Source organism: Canis lupus, chromosome 7 (assembly GCF_011100685.1).
Source record: "Canis lupus familiaris isolate Mischka breed German Shepherd chromosome 7, alternate assembly UU_Cfam_GSD_1.0, whole genome shotgun sequence".
Taxonomy (NCBI): domain Eukaryota; kingdom Metazoa; phylum Chordata; class Mammalia; order Carnivora; family Canidae; genus Canis; species Canis lupus.
Window position 1 is genome coordinate 76,721,448 of NC_049228.1, and position 26,003 is coordinate 76,747,450.

General features: G+C 37.0%; 1 protein-coding gene across 5 annotated transcripts in view; it reads right to left on the reverse strand.

The window, feature by feature from the left end:
- The window catches only part of PIEZO2 (piezo type mechanosensitive ion channel component 2), a 440,872-nt gene that overhangs the window by 157,350 nt on the left and 257,519 nt on the right, over positions 1-26,003 (reverse strand). For all 5 annotated transcript variants that reach the window (XR_005362693.1, XM_038543881.1, XM_038543880.1 and 2 more), the window contains exons 6-7: positions 21,952-22,162; positions 20,434-20,647 (exon numbers count right to left, since the gene is read on the reverse strand). Coding sequence is in view for 4 of the 5 variants with exons in the window: in XM_038543881.1 (XP_038399809.1) it covers positions 20,434-20,647; positions 21,952-22,162 (425 nt within the window). In the remaining variant the exon portion in view is untranslated. The remainder of the gene's footprint in view (positions 1-20,433; positions 20,648-21,951; positions 22,163-26,003) is intronic.

The following is a 26,003-nucleotide window of genomic DNA, read 5'->3' on the forward strand; positions in this document are numbered from 1 at the left end:
CCTTAGAGGCTTTAGAGAAAATCAAAATATCTTGAATCATTTTCAGAGCTCATCTATGCTCGAATCAGAGTTGCTCTAGAACTTTAAAAGGAGATCCAACTGCAGAAGTTACTGCATAAGCAATCTTTGGAACATTAGTAAGCCAAGCAGTTATGAGGCAATATTGTTTATTATATTTACTCTCAAAATATTTCACAAGTCAGCCAAATTGACTATAATCAAAGTAAAAAAATTAATGAAGTGTTGGTGCAATTAATGAAAACCCAGGCCATGATGAGAACCTTAACTCTAATAAACAAGATGGCCACACTTTCCAATAAAAAGCTTAGTAACTAAATACATTTTTGTTCCAAAATGACCTTTCTCAAAAGGTCACTTTAGACTTAATTTTTTCATAAGCTGTTATCATAACTTGAAGGAACAGTTCGTCTTTCTATTACAAGAAATTCTATCATCTTTAATTTGCTATTAATTTTTAAAGTTGAAAGGACCTAAATGTACCATCCAGGCATAGTTTATAATACATCCATTAATACCAATCATTTGGAACAAATTTAGGAAAAAAAATGTAACTGCAAACTACATCTTTACTCTTCTTCATATTTTGAAAGAGTAAACATAAAATGAGTCACTTTTTTACCTAACAAGTACTCACAGGAACCTGTGGCATGTTAGGCATGGCTCCAGATACCGAGAGAACACAAAGATAAATTAGATGTGATTTCTGCCCTTGAGTTGCTAGGCCAATCCTCTAACACTGCTCCATGCCCATGACACATAAATGTTATGTGTCAAAGAGAACTAGCTCAGTTCACCTCTACTAGGTCCAGACTGATGGGCTGCTTCATGTTGCTATGGCTATGGATGTCCCACAAATGGGCTGAGATTGCAGACCCCTGCACCTCTGAGAGGGTAAGAAAGTAGAAAAACTGGCTCACCTAAAAGTCATTTTGGAGACTGGTAGTATAAAGGGCTCTTCAATATTCTAAGAAGGTAGCAGAAACATTACTCTTTTATGAAGGTGGTGATACTCAATACAGCTAATAGGGCACACACTTCAGAGTTAGACAGAATTGGGTTAAAATGTTGGCTTTGTCACTTAATAAACCTGCGACCTTGATGTGTTATTCAAATAAACTTGCAGTCTTGATGTGTTATTCAATCTCTGTAAATCTCAGTTTTATCTTTTAAAAAATGGGCATAAAAATAACAATACCTACCTCCTATGGTTATTATCAAAATTAAATAAGGTAAGAAGTGCAAAGCAATAAACAAAGTGTGTTGTACAGAGTCACATATGAAAATAACAGCTATTTCTTCGTCATGCAACAAGCACCTACAATTATATTGCCTAAAACCAAAATTATAGTGTGAGCTCAAAGTTTACAAATAAAATATATAAAAGATTATAGCCATATGTTGTTATTAAATTTCTGATCAAAGGCTTGAATCCCTATTGTTAGACAACTTATTTAATATGTTTATTTAATGAATATCTCTTTACAGTTCTTAGTATGTGCTAGGAATATTTTTACAAATATTAATTCATTTAATATTCATGACAAACCTATGGGGAAGGTACTATTTCTATTATATTTATCCCTATTTTATGCATATTCAAAAACATATGTTTATATATATATACAGTTTCAACTTAGGTTTGTCTATGGACTGTGTCTTGTTTTATAGGGAGGACAACAAGTAATAGAAATAAATAGTGTTCAATTTTCCCAGAGTCAGGACTGGCTTTTTTGTATCAGTAATACAGTGATGGCGATGAGACTTTTATGAGAAGATGAAAAAGAGTTATTTTTATTAGAATAGATTCTACTAAGCTACTAGATGCCATGTAAGTTGGAAATCAGTAGATAGAGAAAAACATTACTAACTCAGGCATATAATAATTTATTTAATTTGAAAAAAAATCACAACATCACCAAAATGGCAAAATAGGTAATTTCTGACTTCACTCTCCCTCATAAGAATAACTAATAGTGAATCAAGAACAGGACACCAGTGAGAGATTTCTAGAACACAGAGGTGAGGCTGAAGCAGTCTTGCAACCCAGAGACCAAGACAGGCTGCATCAGAAGGGTGAAAGAAGCAGCTCCAGTTGATTGCATTGCCCTTCCTTCAGGCCAGTGCAGTACCACATGGAGAAGTCCCCTTGAGCCTCCAGTTCCTCAGGAGTTAAAGAAAACCCAGAGGGGGGTGGCTGAACAACCAATGCCTCCCAGCATTATGGTCACTTTGCAGGAGCCCCTACTCAGATCTCACGCCACAGGGATTGCAGGAAAATCTATGGGGTTCAATCACTGGGAATCTGACTATGATGGAGAAATGGGGAAGAGCTTGCAACAACCAGCACACAGATCCTGGTAGAGCAAGTTCATACCTACCATGCCGAAGTAGCAGTCCCAACCAGCAGTTTTGCTCACTTGCAGAACCACGTCAGGGGCATATTCTGACCAGGTAAATCAGTGGGATGCAGATATGCCTGATACAGATCCTCAAAGGAAGAGTTTTGCAGGCCCTAGAGTTCACTCTGCCCATGCCCTTGTAAGGAGTAGAGTTCTTGTACCACCAACTGTGAACTATCTTCCAGCCCCATCTCACCAGGAGAGCTGGCCAGAATTCATGGAAGCTGTGATGTTCAGAGGCTCTCCAGAGGAAAAGCTAATAGTTTTCAAAACAGCCCACGGTCCTGTTCAACCAAAGAACTTGGGGTATGAATAGATTTGACTTAAGAAAGAGCTTTGCTGGGATCCCTGGGTGGCGCAGCGGTTTGGCGCCTGCCTTTGGCCCAGGGCGCGATCCTGGAGACCCGGGATCGAATCCCACGTCGGGCTCCCGGTGCATGGAGCCTGCTTCTCCCTCTGCCTGTGTCTCTGCCTCTCTCTCTCTCTCTCTCTGACTATCATAAATAAATAAAAATTTAAAAAAAAAAAAAAAAAAAAAAAAAAAAAAAAAAAAAAGAAAGAGCTTTGCTGATTGTAGAGCTGCTTTTCTAGCTGTACCCAAGCAGGAAATCTAATTTGTAGTCCTACTCATCGCTAAACAGCATTCACTCTGTTTAACCAAAGAATCTAAGCAGAGCGTATGGGAAGCTGTGTAGCCCATTCAATGGCCCTATGTACATGGCACTTGAACACAGAACACAGACCATGGCTTCCCCCAATGAAAGAGCAAAACTAGAAACTTCATGTAACAAGAGAATTCAGTGCACACTGGCTTGATTTGGGTTCCCAAACAATGGATTATAAAGGTATTGAGTCCCAACTTGTTGCCCTGCTAGGGTAAGGAAGCTATTCAAAGCTCCTTCTGCTACTAAATATAGCATGCAGTCCTGACTATCTAGTAAGCCTGATCAGAGAATCCAGGCAAATGCAGAGTGTATCTTTCAGCCTTACTTAGAAAGGGAACCAAATCAACAGTCCTATTTTACTGTTGTCTGCTAGAGGCATACTCCAAACATACCCATCATCAGAACTTGAACAGCTGTCTCTCCTAAAAATAGACCACAATGGCAGGTCCCACTGACCCAAGGACATTACCAGTAGGCACATCCAAAACACCAAACTGAGCTGACTTGTGAAGAACGATCTCTGCCAAAGCAAACTTCTTAAAATCTGGATGAGGAAGTAAACAGTCAAATGTGCTCATAACAACATAAGAAATCATGAATCATGAAAAATCAATTAGATAAGACACCACTAAAGGAAACTAATAAAACTCTAATAACTGATCACAATGAAATGGGGATCTATGCACCATCAGATCTTTATCTTTTATTATTATCTATTATTCAGAATAATCATCTTAAGGAAGTTTAGTGGCCTATAAGAAAACACAGACAACTAAATGAAGTTAGGAAAACAATGCATGAACAAAACCAGTTCAGCAAGGAAATAGCAACCATCAAATAGACAAACAGAAATCCTAGAGTTCATAAGCACAATAACTGAACTGAGGAATTCAATAAAGAATTTCAACAGTAAACTCAACCATGCAGAAGAAAAAATCAGTAACTGGGAGGATAGGACACTGGAAATTACCCAGTCAGAAGAACAAAAAGAAAAAAAGAATGAAAAAAATGAAGAAAGCCTACGGGAATTATGGAATATTAACATTATGGGAATTACATAAGGAGAAGAGGAAAACAAGGGGAAAAGTATATTTCAATCTAGAATGGCTGAAAACTTCCCAAACTTGAAGAAATAGACATCTGCATCAATGAGGCTCAAAGGACCTCAGTTAGGTTGAATCTCAATAGGACTACATTGAGACAGATTATGATTAAATTGTCAAAATCAAAAACAGAATTTTAAGAGCAGCAAGAAAAAAGAGAGAAGTAACATAAAACTATGAGCAGATATCTCAACAGAAACTTTTCAGGTCGGGAGAGATTGGATGACATATTCAAAGTATTGAAAGAAAATAACTGTCAACCAATAATTTTACATCTGACAAGGCTGTCCTTCAGAAATGCAGGAGTGACACAAACTTTCCTGAACAAACCAAAGCTGAGGAAGTTTACTATCACCAGACCAGCCAAATGTCACAGGGAGTTTCTTGAATGGAAGTAAAAGAACACTAATTAACATCCTAAAAACAGTAAAAGATAGCATAAACCTTGCTGGTAATGGTAAACATGGTCATAGTTCTATGTATGGGATTATGGTTCATAACTCACATGTCTAGTTTAAAAGTTTTTAAAAAGAAGTAAAAATAACCATAATTATAATATTCTGTAATTAGCTACACACTATAAAAAATTATAACAGCAATAACTAAATTGTGAGGGGCAGTAGAAGTAAAAGTGTAAAGTTTAAAAATTCTATTGAGGGGGATCCCTGGGTGGTGCAGCGGTTTAGCACCTGCCTTTGGCCCAGGGTGCGATCCTGGAGACCCGGGATTGAATCCCACATCGGGCTCCCGGTGCATGGAGCCAGCCTGCTTCTGCCTCTGCCTGTGTCTCTGCCTCTCTCTCTCTCTGTGACTATCATAAAAAAAATAATAAAAATTCTATTGAAGTTAAGTTGTTACCAGTTTAAAATAGGTTATAAGTTTAAGATTTTTTTATATAAGCCTCATGGTAACCAGAAGGAAAAATCCTATAGCAATTACACAAAAGAACATAATAAAAATGTCAAAGCATACTGATGCCATCAGTAGCATCAACACAAACACACACAACATACACACACACATACACACAGACAGCAGACTAAGAAATAAGGAATGATGATTCTATAAAATAACTGGAAAACAATGAACAAAATAGCAATAGTAAGTCTTCACCTATCAGCAATTACTTTAACCATAAACAGATTAAATATGCCAATGGAAAGACATAGAATGGCTGAATAGATTAAAAATAAGATCCAACAATGTGCTACCTATAAGACACTCACTTTAGGCTTAAGGACACACTGAGGACACACTGAAAGTGAAGGGATGAAAAAAGATATTTCAAGCAAAAGATAACCAAAAACCAAAACAACAACAAAAAGAAAGGGTAGCCAAACCTATATCAGATAAAATAGACTTTAAAAATAATAAAAAGAGACCAAGAAGATCATCATATAATGATAAAGTGGTGAATCCATCAAGAATATTTATGACCCCAACTTTATAGCATCTAAATATATAAAGCAAAAAGTAACAGAGCTAAAAGGAGAAGTAAACAGTAATACAATAATAGTTGGAGACTTTAATATCTCACTCTCAATAAGGGATAGATTATCCAGTCAGGGAATCAATAAAGAAATGGCATATTTGAACAAGACTCCAGATCAAACGGGCCTAACAGACATATACAGAACATTCCATTCAACAAAAGCATTATAAATATTCTTCTCAAGTGCACATTTTCTAGGATAGCCAAATGTTAGGCCAAAAAACAAGTCTTAGAAAATTTAAGAAGACTGAAATCATACTAAGTATCTTTTCTGACCACAATGGCATAAACCTAGAAATCAAGAAGAAAAGTGGAAAATTCATAAATACATGGAAATTAAGCAACATTCTCCTGAACAAACAATGGATGAAAGAAGAAATTAAAAAGGGGGAAAAAAGTTTTTTGAAACAAATGAAAGTGGAAATACAACATCCCAAAACTTATAAGTGCAGCAAAAATAGATCTAAGAGGGAAGTTCATTGCAATAAGTGTATACTTCAAGAAGCAAGAAAAGTCCCAAATATACAACCTAATTAGACACCTTAAAGAACAGAGAAAAGAAGACCAATTGGATCTCAAAGTTAGCAGAAGAAAGGAAATAATAAAGATTAGAAGAAAAATAAATGAAAAATTGAAAAACAATAGAAAATATTAACCAAATTAAAGGTTGGTTCTTTGAAAAGATAAACAAAATTGACAAACCTTAGCTAAACAAGGAAAGAAGAGAAAGGGCCCAAATCAAACCTTATAAACAAAAAAGTAGACATTACAACTGATAACATAGAAAATCAAAGAATTGCAAGAGACTACTATAAACAACTTCACACTAACAAACTGGACAACCTAGAAGAAGTGGAAAAACTATTAGAAACATACAAATTACCAAGATTGAATCAAGAAGAAATTAAAAAATCTGAATGGATTTAATAAGGAAATTGAATCAGTGATCAAAAATATCCCAACAAACAGAAGTCCAGGACCAGATATCTTCACTGGTATATTTTACCAAACATTTAAAGACTAATTAACACCAATATTTCTTAAACTCTTCCAAAAAATTTAAAGAGGAAGGAATACCTCCAAAGTCATTTTATGAAACCAACATTATCCTGATACCAAAGCCAGAAAAGAACACTACTAGAAAAGAAAATTATAGGTCATTATTTCTAATGAATACTGATTTAAAAATTGTAAGGGAAAGGAGGGGAACTGAGTGGGAAAAATTAGAGAGGGAGACAAACCATGAGAGACTCCTAACTCTGGGAAACAAAGAGTTGCAGAAGGAGAGGTGGGGAAGGATGAGGTAACTGGGTGACGGGCACTGAGGAGGACCCTTGATGGGATGAGCACTGGGTGTTATACTATATGTTGGCAAATTGAATTTAAATAAAAAAATGTAAAACAAATTCTATATAAAATAATAGCAAACTGAATTCAGTGGCATTGAAAGATGATTTACCATAATCAAATGGAATTTTTCCCAGGGATTCAAGGATGGTTCAACAAATACAAATCAATCAATGTGATACATTACATTAATAAAAAGAAAGGAAATAACCACAGGGTAATTTCAATAGACACAGAAAAAGCATTTGACAAAACTAAACATCCATTCATGATAAAAGCTCTTAACAAATTAGGCACAGAAGGAACATATCACAACATAACATAGGCCATATGATGACAGCTTGATCATACTCTATGATGAAAGATTGAAAGCTTTTCCCATTAGATCAGGAACAAGACAAGATGCCCACTCTTACCACACCTATTTGACATAGTACTGGAAGTCCTAGCTTCATAAATCAGGCAAGAATAAAAATAAAAATAAAACTGGTAAGGAAGAAATAAAATTGTCTCTGTTTATTAAATTATATAGTAAATACACTATATATATATATATATATATATATATATATATATATATATATATATAAAATCCTAAAGACTGATTTAGTATAGAGAAATCCTAAAGACTCAATGAAAAAACTGTCATATACAAATAATGAATTCAGTAAAGTTTAGGACACAAATTAACATACAAAAATCAGTCATGTTTCTATACACTAACAACTGAAAAAGAAATAAATTGATCCCATTTACAATAGCAGCAGAAAAATAAAATACTGGGAACAAATTTAACTAAGGAGGTGTAAGATCTCTTGGTTGAAAATTATAAGACATTGATGAAAGATATCCAAACAGATACAAATATGTGGAAAGATACCCTGTATTTGTGTATTGGAAGAATTAATATTGTTAACATGTCAATACTACTGAAAGCTGTCTATGGATTCAATGCAATTCTTATCAAGATTCCAATGGAATTTTTTACAGAAGTAGATAAAACACTCCTAAAATGTGTATAGAAACACAAAAACCCTCAAATAGCCAAAGAAATCCTGAGAAAGAACAAAGCAGGAGGTACCACACTTCCTGAATGCAAGCTATATTATAAAACTATAGTCATCAAAACAGTATGGTAATTTTATGAAACCAACATTATCCTGATAGCTATTAGCTATCCTGATAGCTAATAGTAATGGCATAAAAATATACAAATATACCAAGGGAACAGAACTGAGCACCCAGATATAAACCCAAACATACAAAGTCAACTGATACTTCAAAAGGGAGCCAGGAATACTCAGTGGAGAAAAGACAGTCTCTTCAATAAATGGTGCTTGGAAAACTGGATTGTCATACGTAAGAGAATGAAACTAGATGCCTATTTTACATCATTCACAAAACTAACTCAAAATGAATTAAAGACTTAAATTTAAGACCAGAAGCCATGAATCTCCTAGAGGAAAACAGGAACAAAAGCTCTTTGTCATGAGACTTGGTAATGATTTTTTGATATGATACCTAAAGCACAAGAAAGAAAATAAAAAATAAACAAGTGGGAGTGCATCGAACTAAAAAGCTTCTGCACAGCAAAATATATCATCAGCAAGGTGAAAAGACAACCTATGGAATATGAAAAAATATTTGCAAACTATTTATCAGATAAGGAGCTAATACCCAAAACATATAGGAAACTCCTACAACTCAATATTCAAAAAAGAAAATACCCCAATTTAAAATTGGGCAAAGAACCTGAATAGACATTTCTCTAAAAAAGGTACATGAAAGGTCAATAGGCACATGAAAAGATGCTCAGCATCACTAGTCATTAGGGAAATGCAAATTAAAACCACAATGAGCTTATCATCTCACACTTGTTAGAATGACCATTATCAAAAAGGATACGAGATAACAAATAACTGGTATGGATGTTGAGAAAAGGGAACCTGTGTGCTGCTGAACTGTGAATTGGTGTAGCCTGCAAAACAGTATGGAGGATCCTCAAAAAATTAAAAATAGAACTACCATATGATTCAGCAATTCCACTTCTGAGAATATCCAAAGGTACTGAAAACACTAATTGGAAAGATATCTATGCCCCCTTGTGCACAGCAGCATTATTTACCATAGCCAAGACATGGAAATGACCTAGTGTCCCTCAATTGATGAGTGGATAAAGTTGTGAGGTATATATACAATGGAATGTTATTCAGCCATAACACCAAGGAAATCCTCTCCTTTTCTTCTTTCTTATTCCTATCATTTCCAACAACACAAATAGACCTTGAGAACATTGTGCTAGGTGAAATATGTCAGACAAAGACAAATACTATATGATCTCATTTATATGTGGAATCTACAACCAACCAACCAACAACAACCCACATTCATAGAAAAAAGATCAGACTTGTGGTTACCAGATGTGAAAAGGTAGGGGAGGGGAAATTGGAGGAGGGTGGTCGAAAGATACAAACTTCCAGTTACAAAATAAGTAAGCACTAGGGATGTACTGTACAACCTAATGACCACAGCCAATGACAGAGTTAACCCTGTCGTGTGATACATAGCAAAATGGTTAAAAAAGTAAGTCCTAAGAGTTCACATCATAAAGAGAACATTTTTTTTCTTTTCCTCCGTCTTTTGTTTATTTTATCTACATGAGAAGATGGGTGTTCACTGATCTTATGTGATAATCACTTCATAATATATATAAGTCATACCATCATGCTGTAGCCTGAACTTATATAGTAATGCATGTCAAATATTTCTCATTAAAATTGAGGAAAAAATCATATTGTGTATGCCTTCTACACCAAAAACTATGGAGAAAAGTAGAACTAACATTTCTTAATCGCCTTCTGATTGTAAGGCCTGGGCAGACTGTTGTGCAACACCATCTCATCAATATTCACCACAGCTCTCTCATTTTAAAGACAAAGTCCAGAGAAATGAAGAAACATAAACCAAAGTCCCTCAAAATTAAGAGATAAACCGGGTGTCCAAGAAACACAGTATGAACTGAAATCTCTAATTTCCTCAAAAGTGAAAGCTATTTACTACATTAACCATGTTAACTTTAACCATCAGGGATAAAGCTATTTTTGAATTTTCTAAATGCATAAATGTAAAACTATCATTTTTTTTCTCAAGCAAAAGCTAAATATTTGCCAACACCACAAGTAAGGAACCACATGTACTACAGCCTCCTTAGTTTCTTGCTGGACTTAATATTTCACTAACTGGGGACATGTACCACAGAACACAGCAGTGGGACTACAGTGGGTGTCCTGAAACTGACAGTGACCTTTCTGGGAAATCATTTTCCCATGTCTCATAGCCAGTGGCCCTATCTGTGGTTTAGAGTTCAGGAAAAGTCTAAACAAGTTTTACTTTATTTTGGTGCACAAAGAGATGAAACACAAGGGTTGCAGGAGACAGAGCACAAAACAGATTGAACAGGGATTTCCTAAAAGCAGTGTGATCAGCAGTGTTAGAGTCTGACAGTACTCAGGCCACCCAAACCCAAAACCGGCAGGGAGACACATTCATAGACAATCATTATGGTTCAGTGCAGCAGGTGCAAGGAAGCAAGTCTGCATAGAGTAACTGCCCAGATAATAATTTTCGGTCCTCACAGACAGAAACATGGAAGGTTCCAGAAGGAGGTGTACGTGCTAGCCAGTGGGATGAAGAAGTAGGACATTTCCAGTGAAGGAAACAGCACAAGGGGTAGAGTAGCTTAATGTTCTCAGAGAACTGCAGTTGAGGTGCCAGATAAGGTACACTGTCAGTTATGGAAAGTGAGTTTGAATAAAAAATGGTTTTATGTGTGTTAATACGCTGTCTACAACAATAAAGTCAGGTCCTTTTAAATATGCACCCTACATGGTCCAGCATTTGGTGGGTATTCCCCTATTTAATACAACACTCCTCTCTGAGACAAGCATTATTCTCATCCCTATTTTCTAGATATGGAAACCCAAGCACAGAGCATGAGGTATAGTGGTGCCCAGATGCTCTGTCTAGAAAGTAGCGAGGCCAAGATTCATCCCCTAGGTGTTGGGCTCCAGAGAATGCATTACCATAATCCTCTCCATATATATCACATTATAAGCCAGTGGACCCCCACCTTCTGCTTGATAACAGGGATAGCATTTGGGCAGAAAGTCCTGCCCTGTTGCCGCATGTATGCAGATGAGCTGCTCTTGTATATATGAACCCAGCAGAACGAGACTGGACTGTACTATGTGGATCCCACAGAGAGTAGAACAGATTTTCCATGAAAATGGAAAGGACACCCTTCCTGGGAAATGCTCTCAATAAGTAAAAGGTGAAAAATTTTGGTCCACAACATTTAATCAAGGCTGACATTCTGGAAAATGAGGTTGAAAAGTTTTAGTTTCCCTCAGTTAGATAAACATCCTGTGCCAAGGCTTGTCCACCTGGTGAGAAGCAGTAGCTGCTTCATACATGATGCCAGGCGTCATGGCTGTGTAGGGCACCCCATTTACCAGGCCTCCTGGGTCTACCACACACCTACACCTAGGTCCACACACACCTAAGGTCCTAGGTAGCCATAAGGTTATGGCAAATTGCCCGATTGGACTCAGGGGTTCAAGTATTTATGTTCTTTTGATTTTCCATTTATCTGTGGAAAGTCAATGTCTCTTTTGGCTTCTATTTTCACTTTTCAGATAAGCACAAGTGAACCCTGCTTGAGGCATTGAACAGGTCACTTAATGGCTAAAATTCTTTTCAGAATGAAACCCAGTGTTTGGTTATCTTTATATCACCTACAAACTCTACAAGTCTATAGATATCTGCCAGTGCCATCTTTTAACAAAAAGGTAAAGGAAAAGTGTTAACTTCTTTGGGTGAATTTACATTCCTTACCATAAAAATGGCCTGCTTTACATTTATCCCTGCCCCCCCACCCTGACTGCTTTCAGATGAAATTCTTGCCAACTGGTTTCCATGGAAAATAATTTAGTTTTTCTGTGCTGTTTTTGTAACTAAACTCTAGATTACTCCAACGCAAGACAGGCACAACATAGCAATCCAGGGCTGGGGTGAAAAGTACATTCTTAGAAATAACCTGAATGATAGAATAGCTTACAAAGCAAACTGCAGCAGACCTGACAGGAAAACTGATTGCATTGTTCCGTTTTCTGAAGGACCCACTGGCTTCCCTCAATCAGGAGAAAAAGACAGCATTAAGGCCTTTATTACTCCCTACATATTATTGACATTTTTATGACTAGCATTAGGATAGTGTAAATATAATAAATGAGATTGTGTTCTTAATGTTTGTTTTTAAACATTTTTCATAGAATAGTTAACTCATGATGTTGGAGATTCAGGCTTTGCTTTTTTCTTTTTTACGTTGTTTTAACCCTGAAATAAACACAAGCTTTTCCTTCTTTAAACATAATGCATTTTCTTATCATCATTAGTTATTGAAATAGCACATAAAAAGGGTAACATGGGGCAAATCATTGTCTCTTTATTTTACAGAGAATCCTACTTTCACAGAGAAAGGCCTCAAGATCTCTCATTCCTTCCTGCCCTTTCATGTTCAAACTTCTTATCTTAAAGTGAAGAAGGCAGCAAATGAAGAAAATAAATTTGAGCAAATAAGTCCAATCCCTGAAGTAATTCCTGCAGATATTCTTGAGAAAGTTCAGAAGTTGGAACAAAAGCCAGTTGAAGACCAGATGAGATAATTTAAATGGATGGATGACCTATCATCCCAATGCTTAACACACACATAATGTTCATTAATAGGGTCGAAAAATAAATGTACATGTTCTAAGTGTCTCCATACTAATTAAGAAAACAATAGACTTTTAGCCTCCAGTCACATCTTCCACCCTGGCCCACATCAGAACTTTTACCTGTTTTATTGAGATAATTTAAGATTAAAAAACAAAGAACCCACTTCCTGTCAGGATTTTTTTTTTAGTCATTTTACCAAAATGACTTTTGGTATCATCTTCACAAGGAAACGTAGTCAGTGGTGTGCTGCCAAACTGTTGCAATTAGCTTTTAATTCATGCCACTGGTAAGTAGAAGTTTATCACATTCAAATGTGTCTTAAAGCCTTTCAAGGTACCTGCCATTCATAACAATGAAGAACAAATCAGGTCCACCAGCGTGGCCCCATTCCTACCCAGCATACTTTTCGAAATTTTAGTGCAGAAAACCTGCAGGACAGAAATTGTCCAAGATTCAAAGCTTCATAAATGTGGCCAGCCCTACAGGTAGGAAAACAGGTGAGGATAATCATATGTATAATTGGAGAAATCTGAACATAAGCCTACCATCTTTAATCTTGCTTCATGTCTTTCAAAACAGGAAATGGTTGCTGTCTATAGAAATTCCCTTGAAAATACAAAACCTTTGGAAGAGATTACAGGCTGCATTAGCAAAGCCAGATTTTGTTTACTTCATCATTTTTGTTAGGGAGACCTTCAAAAATAGCAGCTGTCACTGGGCTCTATTCTATTAAACAAATTATGTTGACTGGTACATTCTTGATCTCACGTAAAGTTAGGTGGATTTGTTCTGCAGTTTTATTTTGCTGGATAAACTTCAGAAGAGTGGTCACCAAGTTTTTTATGTGGTTATAGCATTTCAGATTTAGGAAAAATTATCCTACTTTCAAACACAAAGTCTTCACTTTCCCATGAGTACAATCATAGCTATCAAATAATGAGCCCTGAATTTTGTTTTGGAAATCTGATCATGTGCTTCCTATGTGCAAAACATGGAAGAGAATCACTAATTCTCCTCCTGAGGCAATGTCACTCCTCTACTCTGCTTCTATGCAAACTTTAATCTCCTATTCATCCCATATACTCACCTTTTCAACACCCTTCCTTGGCTAAATGTAATGGAAAATTCCATCACAGGCCTGGAAGGAGCTGGAAGGAAGCACACAATCTCCTGGTTGAAAGAAGAGGTCACCTTGGAGAAAAATAAAACTCCAGATCTGTGCTACACCTAGATATGGGATTTCAGTATACATTACTGGCATGGTGAGGGAATCACCATGTATATTATCACAATGTTGGCCCAGGACTATTGAAATCTCCAGATCCTTGTAGCAGAGGCAAGTATCAAACAGTCCTGCAGAGACTCCTTCACAACTGAGGGAATGTGAGGTTGCACCTTGCTCAATCATGAGTTTTATTTAAATTTAGAAGTAATGTGGGTACTCATCACAGCATTAATGAAGATAGCAAAAATGAGGAACAATTTAAATCAACATAATTGGGCAGCCCCAGTGGCGCAGCGGTTTAGTGCCGCCTGCAGCCAAGGGCGTGATCCTGGAGACCCGGGATCGAGTCCCACATCCGGCTCCCTGGATGGTGCCTGCTTCTCCCTCTGCCTGTGTCTCTGCCTCTCTCTCTAGCTGTGTCTCTATGAATAAATAAATTAAAAAAATAATAAATCAACATAGTCAATGAAACCATAAAAATCCTAGAAGAGAACATAGACAGTAACCTCTTTGACATCAGCCATAGCAACTTCTTACTAGCTATGTCTCCTACGGCAAGGGAAACAAAAGCAAAGAGAAACTATTGGGACTACAGCAAAATGAAAAGCTTTTGTACAGCAAAGGAAATGATCAACAAAATTAAAAGGCTTCCTGTGGAATAGTAGAAGATATTCACAGATAACATATCAGCTAAAGGGTTAGTATATAAAATACATAAAGAACACTAAAAAAAAAACGAATAATCTGATTTAAAAATGAGAAGACACGAATAGACATATATCCAAAGAAGACATAGACGGCTGACAGACGCATGAAAGAAGCTCAAAGTCACTCATCATCAATATAATACAAATAAAATACTACAATATTTTAAATATTGTACAATACAAAATACAAATAAAAACTACAATAAAATAACATCTCACATCTGTCAGAATGGCTAACATCAACAACACAAGAAAAAACAGGTGTTGGAGAGGATGTGAAGAAAGGGAACTCTCTTGCACTGTTGGTGGGAATGCAAACTGGTGTAACCACTCTGGAAAACAGTGTGGTGGTTCCACAAAAAGTTAAAATAGAACCACCCTATGATACAGCAATTGCACTACCAGGTATTTACCCAAAGGATACAAAAATACTAATTCAACGGTATACATGCACCCCAATGTTTACAGTAGCATTATCTACAATAGCCAAATTATGGAAATAGCCCAGGTTGTCCATCGAAGGATGAATGAATAAAGATGTGATACACACACACACATACACACAATGGACTAACACTCAGCCATAAAAAGAATGAAATCTTGCTATTTGCAATGACATGGAGGGAGCTACAGAGTATTACCCAAAGCAAAACAAGTCAATCAGAGAAAGACAAATGCCATATGATTTCACTCATATGTGGATTTTAAAACAAAATAAATGAGCAATGTGGTAAAGAGAGAGAGGCAAACCAAGAAACAAACTCTTAATTAGAATCAACTGGGATGCCTGGATGGCTCAGCGGTTGAGCGTCTGCCTTTGGCTCAGGGAATGATCCCAGAGTCCTGGGATGGAGTCCCACATTAGGCTCCCTGCATGGAATCTGCTTCTCCCTCTGCCTGTGTCTCTGCCTCTCTCTGTGTCTCTCATGAATAAATAAATAAAATCTTTTTTTAAAAAAGAGAGAACCAACTGATGGTTACCAGAGGGGAAGTGGGTTGGGGGAATGGGTGAAATAGGTGGTGGGAACTGAGGAGTGCACGTGTTGTGATGAGCGTAGGGTATTGTATGGAGTGCTGAATCACTCTTTTGTACACCTGAAACTAATACTACATTGTATATCAGCGAACTAGAATTTAAATAAAAACTTACAAAAATAAAGTTAATGGAATTGAAAAAAATCTATGTGGTCAGAAATCAGGGACTGACTATAATCTATCGACACATTCAAGCACTTTGCAGCCTATGGCAATCACATTTTATTTTATTTTATTTTATTTTATTTTATTTTATTTTATTTTATTTTATTTTTGGCAATCACATTTTAGAAAAACATTTCATAACATGGGAGAATGTAAAACAAAAATGTAAGGCAACTTACAAAACAGTATGTGCATTATGATTCAGAGTTTGTTTTAAAAAGGCTCATATATGCCTAGGAAAAATTCTGGAAGAATATAGACTCAGAAATAAATAGCACTTATTTCGGGAGGCTGGGATTACATTTTAAAAAGGTGGTTTTCCTTATCCTTCATTATATTTTTCCAAATAATCACCAAAAAATAGGTATTATACTAATGATAAACAAATCAATTCAAATTTTCTAAAAATAAAGATAATTTGGACCAGAGAGCGCATTTGAAAGCTTTTGAGAAGACAAAAATGGCTTGTCCATTTTGTCTCCAAAAATGGATTGTTTTAAGAACAGCCACATCTGAAGCTGGATATATACGCTGAAATCTCTGTGGTTATGAAATTTTTGACAAGTGCCCAAGCAAGATGAGTTTCTTTTGCCACTTTCCAGTTTGTTTTCCTCCAACTTAGAATTTGGGGTTGATAACAATGCACTGGAATTACACCTTATGAAAAAACTATTGTTTTAGATATACAAATTTTCAAGCTTTCTAGGACTAAAATGCAATGGCTTGTGATCACCCAAGTGAATGGAGGGAGGGTAGGAATCTACAACAAGGCAGTGTATTTATATTTATATTTATATTTCATTGTTTAGCTCCAAAAGTCTATACCCTAATAAGCAACTTAACTTTTTTTTTTTTTTTTTTTTTTTTTTTTTTTTTAGCAACTTAACTTTTAATGACTTATCTCTATGAAATTATTTGTGATGAACTTTTTAAACTGTTTAAATGGATCATCTACAAAATGTAAGTATAATTACTTAATATGATTATTATTACATGTAATAAATTATAATTTTGTTTGTGACAATTCGAATGAGTAATAAATACGGCACGTTGTTACCCTATTAGGACTATTATCACCTACATCATAGGTTGGTAAGGCTTGTTCACCACTTGTTTGGGTATAAAATATGAGCTAACAATGGTTTTTACATTTTTTGTTTTGTTTTGTTTTTACATTTTTGAGTGGCTGGAAAAAATCAAAAGAAAAATAATACTTCGTGACATGTGAAAATAATATGAAATTCAAATCTCAGTGTCCACAAAACTTTACTGGAAAAGAACCTCATCATTCTTTTAAATCTGTCCCTGGCTGCTTTTCTGCTACCATGGCTTCTTAACATAATTTGTGACAAAGCCTAAAATATTTACTAGCCGATTCTTGACACAAAAAATGTTTTCGAGGTGGTTCTGAATATTTTTTATTATTTATTTATTTATTTTATTGGAGTTCAATTTGCCAACATATAGCGTAACACCCAGTGCTCATCCCATCAATTCTGAATATTATTTGTATTTCCTATTGTCAGTCTCTAGATGGCAGAAAAGATCCTTAAACTGGGGGGAGGGGATACTGGCATATAGAAGATACTTACATTCCCAATTAAATCACCCTCTAAAAGTCAGCCCTTCCAACAGACAAAACTTTTTTTTTTTTTAAGATTTTATTTATTTATTCATGAGAGACACAGAGACAAGGGCAGAGATAACAGGCGAGGGAGAGGCAGCCTCCCTGAAGGGAGCAAATTGCAGGACTCGATCCTGGGGCTCAGAGATCATGACCTGAGCCAAAGGCAGATGTTCAACCACTGAGCCATCCAGGTGCCCCAAAAACATTTTTTCTATGCATGTTCAACAGACCAAAAAATAAAAGAAACCAAAGGATTCATTTAGTCTAGAACTTGTGTCTGTACTGAAATTTAGCATTTATTCACTTCTGCCTAAAAGAAATAGATATTATATAAATCTGCACCATTAATGAGGCTTCTCAGGTGTAACCAACACATGAAATTGTAATATATTTAAAGTGTACATTGTGTTTATTTGATAGACATGTACACTGTGAAATGATTACCTCAATCTAGTTCATTAATACACCAATGACCTCACATAATTACTTTTTTTGGTGAAAATGCTTAAGATCTAATCTCTTAGTAATTATCAAGTGTACAATATACAATACAGTACTATTAGTTATAGTGAACCTGTGCATTAGATCTTCAGGATTTATTCACCTCATATGTGAGTTTGTACTCTTTTACCAGCTTCTCCTCTTTCCTGCTCACGTCACCCCTTGTAACCACTTTTCTACTCTGTTTCTGTTAGTTGGCTCTTTTGTTTAGATGCCATATATAAGTAGACAAATATACAGTATTTGTCTTTCTCTGTCTGACTTATTTCATTAGCATAATGCCTTCAAGTTTCATCATGTTGTCATGAATGGCAAGGTTTCCTTCTTGTTAAAGACTGAATAATATTTCATTGTGTTTATATACAGTATATATATACTGTATTATATATATTACATATATATAATATATGTAATTATATATATTACATCTATATATAATAGATATAATATATATGTTATATATATATGTATATATATATACATATATATATATATTACATCTTCTTTATCCATTCATCTGTCAGTGGGCACTTAGCTTGTTTCCATATTGTGGTTCCTCAGTTTTAATGTGTCTATGTAACATTCTTCTCTTTTTAGACTGAATTATACTTGGTAAACCTCCGGATTATGCCAATTGGGTTTAGAATTTGTCAGATTATAAGTGTGTGTTGAGTACTAACTTGTTTTAACAGGATATAAGTGGTTTTAGGACTTGAATTTTTTTCTAGACTTGTGTAGACACAGCTACAGACTAGACAGATTTTATGTATGAATTAATAAAAACAAGGTAAGTACACACATTCCTGCTTCATATTTACTATCATATGAAAACACAATCAGGATCCCTTGAAAGAAGGATGCAAATATACATCATGAGGTTGCTAATATTACTCATGTTCTTTTAAATTGGAGGTTCCTCATTTCCCAACAAAAGGACAAAAAACATCTACACCACTTCCCAGACACATCAGAGATAAGGCTACAGGCACTGCTTTCACCCCCCTCATATTCTCTCCCACCATTTCTGTCTTCGCTTCTTTTTACTATAACTTCCAATTATAAACTTTTCTATAGAAACAGAAAAGTTGAAACAGCATAATGGATAACCCAATGCCAATCATATATTTTCTTATATCCCCACCCAACAATCATGCACCTAAGAATTAACAATGATTCTATACAATCAGCTAATAACCAGTGAATGTTGACATTTCCCCCATTTAACCTCAGAATGTCTTTTAGAGATGTGTCATTGAACCAAGAGGTCATCTAGAGTCAGTCTTCACATCTGTCTGCTGGGTCTCCCCAGTTATCTTTTAAATTAGAACAGCCCTTATCCTTACTGCCTCTACATACATTTCTCTTCATGATGCTGAGTTTTTTAGAGATCAGATAATTTGCCTCATAGAATCCGCATTCTGGGTTTCTCTGTTTTCTTGTGGAGTCATTACATTTATCCTTTACATGTTACTACAATGCAGAGGTTAGGTCTAGAAGTTTAACAAAATGATGCTGTATATGTCATATTGCATCACATCTACAAGTGTGAAATGTTGAGCTATCCCACTTTAGGTAGTACTACTAGTTTGATCAATTGGTTGCAGTGTTGATCACCACTACAAAAGTTTGATTTTCTCTTCGCCATTGGCAAATGGTCATTGAGGTTATACTTTGTCATTCTGCAAACATCCTTCAGCCCAACAGCCCCTTTTTAAAGTAATGGTTTCAGTTTGCAACAAAAATCAGTATTTCATTAAGAACAGAGAGATAGTAATTTTCTAATTCTTTTATTCTTCCCCCTTTCATTACTAGTGTTATCCTGTAAAGGTGGGTTTTGTCTCATCAGCTGAGAATCTCCTAGAGTTTCTTCTAAAAAGTCAAAGCAAATGCTGGATTCTTTGCCTTTCATTCTCATTTTTCAAAGTAAGGAGTTGGTGTAATAGTCGTCTTCAACTGAAGCAAATCAGCTCTCTCTCTTCATGAATTCATGCATTTTTATTTTTATATTTTTATAATCAATTCATTATTATTTTTGATGTTCTATTTGGCCTGTGAGAGCATCCTCCAGCTGGATGCTTTAACACGTTACTATTCTTTGATGTAAAATGTTCTCCTGGGATCTCTTTCACAGCTGAGCCCAAATAACAGTCTTCTCTCTCTCCATGTTCCAGCAGCACCTCTATCTGAAGTGACCTTCTACTTCCTTCTAGATTTTGTCATTCAATAACCTGAAAGCACTTGATTGCTTCTCACATCCCCACTAAACCTCTGCTGAACACATGAATTGGCATCAGGAAGAAACCCTGCAAAGTCAAACGAGATCATAAAGGAGGGCTAGCTCCCCTTGAAATGTTTTAACAATTTTTCTTACCTTGCATAGTAGTCATTGGGTGGAACAGCTTCTTGAAAGAATTGGAACTGGTATAAATAAAGTCCAATCAAGTGTCCCGCAGTGAAAATAGCCAGCAGAACACAGAGGCAGCTGAACAGCAATGGATCAAACGTCCGGCACCAGGACCACCAGGTGCACAAACCCAAAAATACAAAGAAGTACACAGATGAAGTCAAAGATGGCAACATCATACCTAAGGAAGAAGAGTGGTGGTCATGAAAAACTGCGCAGAATGAGAAAATAATTTACTACTCAGGAAATGTAACTATTGGGGATTATGTACACTTCCTTCATATGCTTTCAGGTATGGGTCAAGTTATTAATATATGAGTCACATTTTATTTATAAAATCAGAACTTATGCTATTTTTGTGAAAAAAGTCATACATAAAGTGATATTTACAAATATAGGGAAACACAAGATGATGAAGAAATTCTTCCCATGGTGTTTGAGCAAAGTAAATATCTACTTTTCATACAAAAGAATTTGGCATATTTACTTGCCTGTTTCCAACTTTCTACTCCTCCCTCTCCATTTTTCAGGAATACTCTATTATTCCACTCCAACTTTCCCTGATACCACTTTTTATAATAACTTACTTTTTTGTTGTTGGTTAAGTAGGATTCATAATAATACCACACCTGTGGCAAAGTCTCACTAAAACTTTGCCCTACCTAACAAAATGATCAATGATTTACACTCTTACCAAAAGGGGACATGTAAAATGAGGTATTTGACAGGTATTTAAAAACTTTTGGGGGGGCATTTTGAACTGACTCTATTAAAATACTGGGATATATTTCTTGTGAAATTCTATTCTCTTTCCCACTTTCTAATTTCTAATTTTCCTATTAAAAATAGTCACATCATTTCATTTTGTATAATTTCAACAAAGAGGTATGGACTAAAGTTCACAGTAGCTGTGGAGCAGCTGCCAACCTCAGGATGGAAGGAGGGAGAAGATGGAGATAACATTATTATGGAACAAGCAGTCAGCAGCCAAGATTTAAAGGAAGTGAGTGTCTGTGCTGCAAGATTACAATCTAACTGAGAAAGAAAAATAGTATGTCCTGGAGAGTTAAATTAAGATTGCTAATGATCCAATGTAAACAGATAGGCTTTCAGGACCCACAAGTGTGGCTCTGGAGGGGTACACCAACATTGTGCATCATAGCCCACTGCCATTCATGGGCTCTGGGGGAGAAGGAGAGTGTTTTTCGGATCTACACATTCAAAAAAGTGATATCACTTAGATATAGAAAAAGATTGCTTTGCAGAAGTTGACAGAAACCAACTAAAAACACAAATGCTAGAACTGAATGGGGAAAATTATTTCTCTGTGTGTGCTGCGTACACCTGGCTGGTTTTATAACAGCTCCGGTTATGAGTTTAGTGTCACAAACCAGAATTGTTTCTTTTTGTATATTCTCCTTGGCCCTGTCTCTCGCTATTCGCCAGAGTGCTACATGTGCTCCATCCGGTACCGGAAACTCTCACCTGACGAACCAAGTAAAATTGTCACCACAACTTTCCCAGCGGTGGTTATCATGTTGCCGATAAACTCCTTAAGCTTGGAGGCCACAGAGGCGAGTCTGCGGAACATTTTTAATTTTGTGCTGTCTTCCACCTCGCCTTCAACACCATCCCCTTCATCTAAATCCTCTTCATAGATCAGTGCCTCTTCTGGATCTAGTTTTTCTCCTCCAGCCTAAATAAAGGAGAAACAGAAAACACTGCAGTCCAGAACTCTACATGCCCATCCAGCAGATTATATGGTTGGTAATTTATAGGTCAGTCAGTGAGGTGAACTTCACAAACCAGCAGAAAAATGCAGACACCCACTTATGTCCCCCCAGGTCTCGGACAGTGCCTTTGAAAGCCCAAGTCACTTGGATCTTTCCTGAAGAAATAAACAAGAAACGTCACCAATTATAGGACTCTGGACAGCATGTTATCTGAGCCACATGAAGTCATTTTTTTTTTTATATATAGGCAGAAGAAGAAAATGAAACAGCTATTAAAAATCTTAACTTTCATCAATCTTGGTTTGGTTCCTCCCATTTACAGAGTTTGCCATCAAGGTGACAGGTAGTTTGGAGTATCCATGACTTTAACCAAAATGGTGCATCAAATCAGTGCTTATGAAATTTCTTTTCTTTCTGAAGTAAATTTTGTCCACTCTTTTTATGTTTCCTGGCCAAGGGAGGGTGAGTGGTCTTGGGTTACTTGACTAGATACATGGTCACTTCCTATTTTATCCTTTTAGGGACTGATATACAGATTCAGTCCTAAGTGATTCAGCACCTCAGGACAATCATCAGAGATTTAGAGAAGAAACGCATGGCTAGAATATATACATATTTCTATGAATTATTTTAAACTGGGTGTACAAGGTGTTTTGGTCTGTTTTGTTTTTAGAGAATACATAGAAATGAACTTTTTTTTTTTTTTTGGCTAATTACAGTCTTTCCCTAGATGGCTTAGGGTTTTAAGAAATTGTTAGAAACATAAGCTATCACTTTAAGATAAAAGGTTATTTTAGATGCAGGAAGTTTTGTTTGCATTTGTCTCTAGGCTGGAGGTCTTAATTTTAGCCCACTGAAAAGATTGCACTGGTGGCAGAGCCAGAAGGATCCTTAGGCCCAATTCAGACATCGATTTAAGACTTAAAGAATACAGCTCAGCCTCTCCATTTTTCCCATTTTAAAGGTTTTTTTTCTTGATACACTTAGGTCAGATATTTTAAGAATCTTCACCAGTGGTAACTGGACCTCTAACTAAGCCCATGTACACTTAGAGGAAGCCAGCATAGGAAGGCTGGTACAAAGTTCAGGTTAGTACTGAATGACCTTGAGAACTCAGAGATCTTCTCTTTGACTGGAAAGGTATGGGTCACTTGTATCTTAAGCTGCCTCCTGCTGAAGCCAAGGGTACAGGATGGCCGGCCACCCTCTATACCACACACACAGATTTAATCTCAGGCCTACTCAAGTCTATATACCCAAATTGGGTTCTATAGTTCTATCATGATACATTTGCATATTTTCCTGAAGGAAAAGGAATGTCTCATGCTTATTCAAGAAAATTTCTCTATGTGTTCAGGGCCTAGTATGTACTAATACCTCATAAGAGATGCAGTAATAAATATGTGAACAAGTACAAAATAAACTAGCTGAATATCTCACAGTAACAAATGCTAGTCAGAGAATTAAAATACGGTGATGTGACTGTGAGTGGCAAGGTGGCTATTTTAGATTCTGAGGTCAGAGAGAGACTCTCTGAGGAGGTGACATTTAGGCCAAAGATCTGAATGTCACAGTCACCAGCCATATGAAAATCCTCAGTAAAAACATTCCAGATGGAAGGAAGAGCTAGTCAAAGACTCCATGGTAGGGCCAGAAAGAAGGCATATGTTCCCTGACATAATTCTTCTTCTACCAATTCACCCTCCTCATTGTCAGCTAATGAGCCCACTTACTACTTCACTGAGAAGGGGTTTTAACCTGTGGCTGGACATCAGTCTACCAACCTAAAACTCACTTGTGCAGCAGGCACTCGGGTTCCTCTGTCCTGTGACTGTGGATGAGCTGTATTCCCTGAGACACCAGGGAGAAGTATGGTCCCAGGCATCTTCCCCTCACCCTAGCATTACCTTGTGCTCCCTTTCTCCCATATCTCCCCATCAACAAACAAAACATGCCTCACTTTCTCCAACCCACACCCTTCCAACTCACATTTGCCTCTCAAAATGACTCTCCCAGAGCTGACTAAAAATATGGCGTCACTTCCCCTATACCTAATTTCTCTTGAACTCACTCTAACAGGACTTTGATCGCCAGTCACTCCACATAATGAGGGGTATGACGTGGTCTGTTTCATGTGGTGATGCCAAGGGAGACCACAGCTAGGAGGTTATTGCTGTGGTCAAAGAAACAGGAGCTCAAGGTACTGAAGAGAGGTTTGAGTCTTTGCAGTATGTCTTAAAGGTCAAGTTGGCAGAACTCATCAGTAAATTTGATATGGAGAGAAGAGTGCATCAACGACAGTTTTGTATTTTTGTCATTATTGAGAAAAAGGGGATAATCGGGGATGGAACAGGTTGGAGAATTCAGTTCTGAGATGTCCTTCAGGCTTTCTTGTTGGAGATGTTACAAGGGCAGCCGGCATAGAAATCTGGAGAGAGGTGGAAACTGGGAAGATCTGTCTGAAATTCCAGTGGTAGAGAGATGGTTTTTAAAGTGATGAGATAACCTAGAGAAAATACAGAGCTTGCTCATGTCTCTGGTGCTATCATACCTGGAGCCAGTCTGTCTCTCCAGCCTTATTCCCATCTTTCCCTAGAAGCACCCCCTGCAGGCAACCACGTGGGGGAACCCAAAGTCCACAGGCTCTCTTGGCCTTGGGACATGCTTGGAATGTGTCCTTGGCCATGGTATCCCCTCCTAACTCCTCAGGCACTCCTATACCAGCTCTTCCTTTCCACCTGCCCTCGTTCCCCTGAGCAGTTTCTGTGGGGATCCATCCAGTGAAGGTGCTGCTATGGCGTCCACACTACCACACTCAAACCATCTGTTCATGGGATATGTGTTGCTTAATTTCCCTTTCACAACAGGGCGATACATAAAAAAGAAAGTCCAGACAAAACCTTCAGTCACTGTACTTGAAAAAGGAGACAGGGAAAGACAACACAGCTAGAGCTACCTAGGTCCCAGTCAGAAACATACTCTTAACTTTCATAATAAATGGCTTATTATTCAGTTGTGCTTGCTACGGACATAGATTAAATCAAATAGAATTCTCTGGGAGAACCTTTGTGAGGTTAGACAAACGCATTTCCTTGACCTCTCCTGGGCGGGACTGGGGCCCCTGTGACTTTTATAAACATACCACTGTACTTGAGGGTTTTCAGCATTTTTGTACCAGAATCCCTGGGGCCCTCAGTTGGAAACACGTTCTAAACCTGCCAAGCTGAGAGAGAGCCAAAGCTGAGCCAGGTTGGCCTCTGTGAGCCCCTACTGTCCAGGCTGAGGCCAGAACTGCCATTAGTCACATCAGGCCTGCTTATTAACAGGCAGGCTTTCTCCTCCTAAATGATTCATCTGGTTAAGTATAAACACTGATCCTCTGGAACGGCGTCCACTCACTCGAATATATTTACTAACACGCAGCCTTGCTTGTGGGAGTTGTAATCTCTCCCGGCATTGGAACGCAACTGGACTCTGGCCTTCATTTCCCTGGTTCCAGAGTGATCTTAGAAATTAAGGAGAGAACACTTTACAGTTTAGAAAGGCAAAAAAAAAAAAATCCATATTATTACTGCCCATGTCAACATCTAAGACTTATTTGAAGACATGTAAATCCTTCAACTTGCCTTTGCTAAAAGTTGCCAGCTTCAAATGTGCCAACAGGTATTCCCGTAGCATCTCTGGGATGCTACATGTATGCAATGCCACACTTTTCTCAGAACCTGGGTCAAGGTCTGAGCACCAAGCAGCCATCACATTTCATCCCACAGCTGCCTCCCTGCATGACCACCTCCACACTTGACA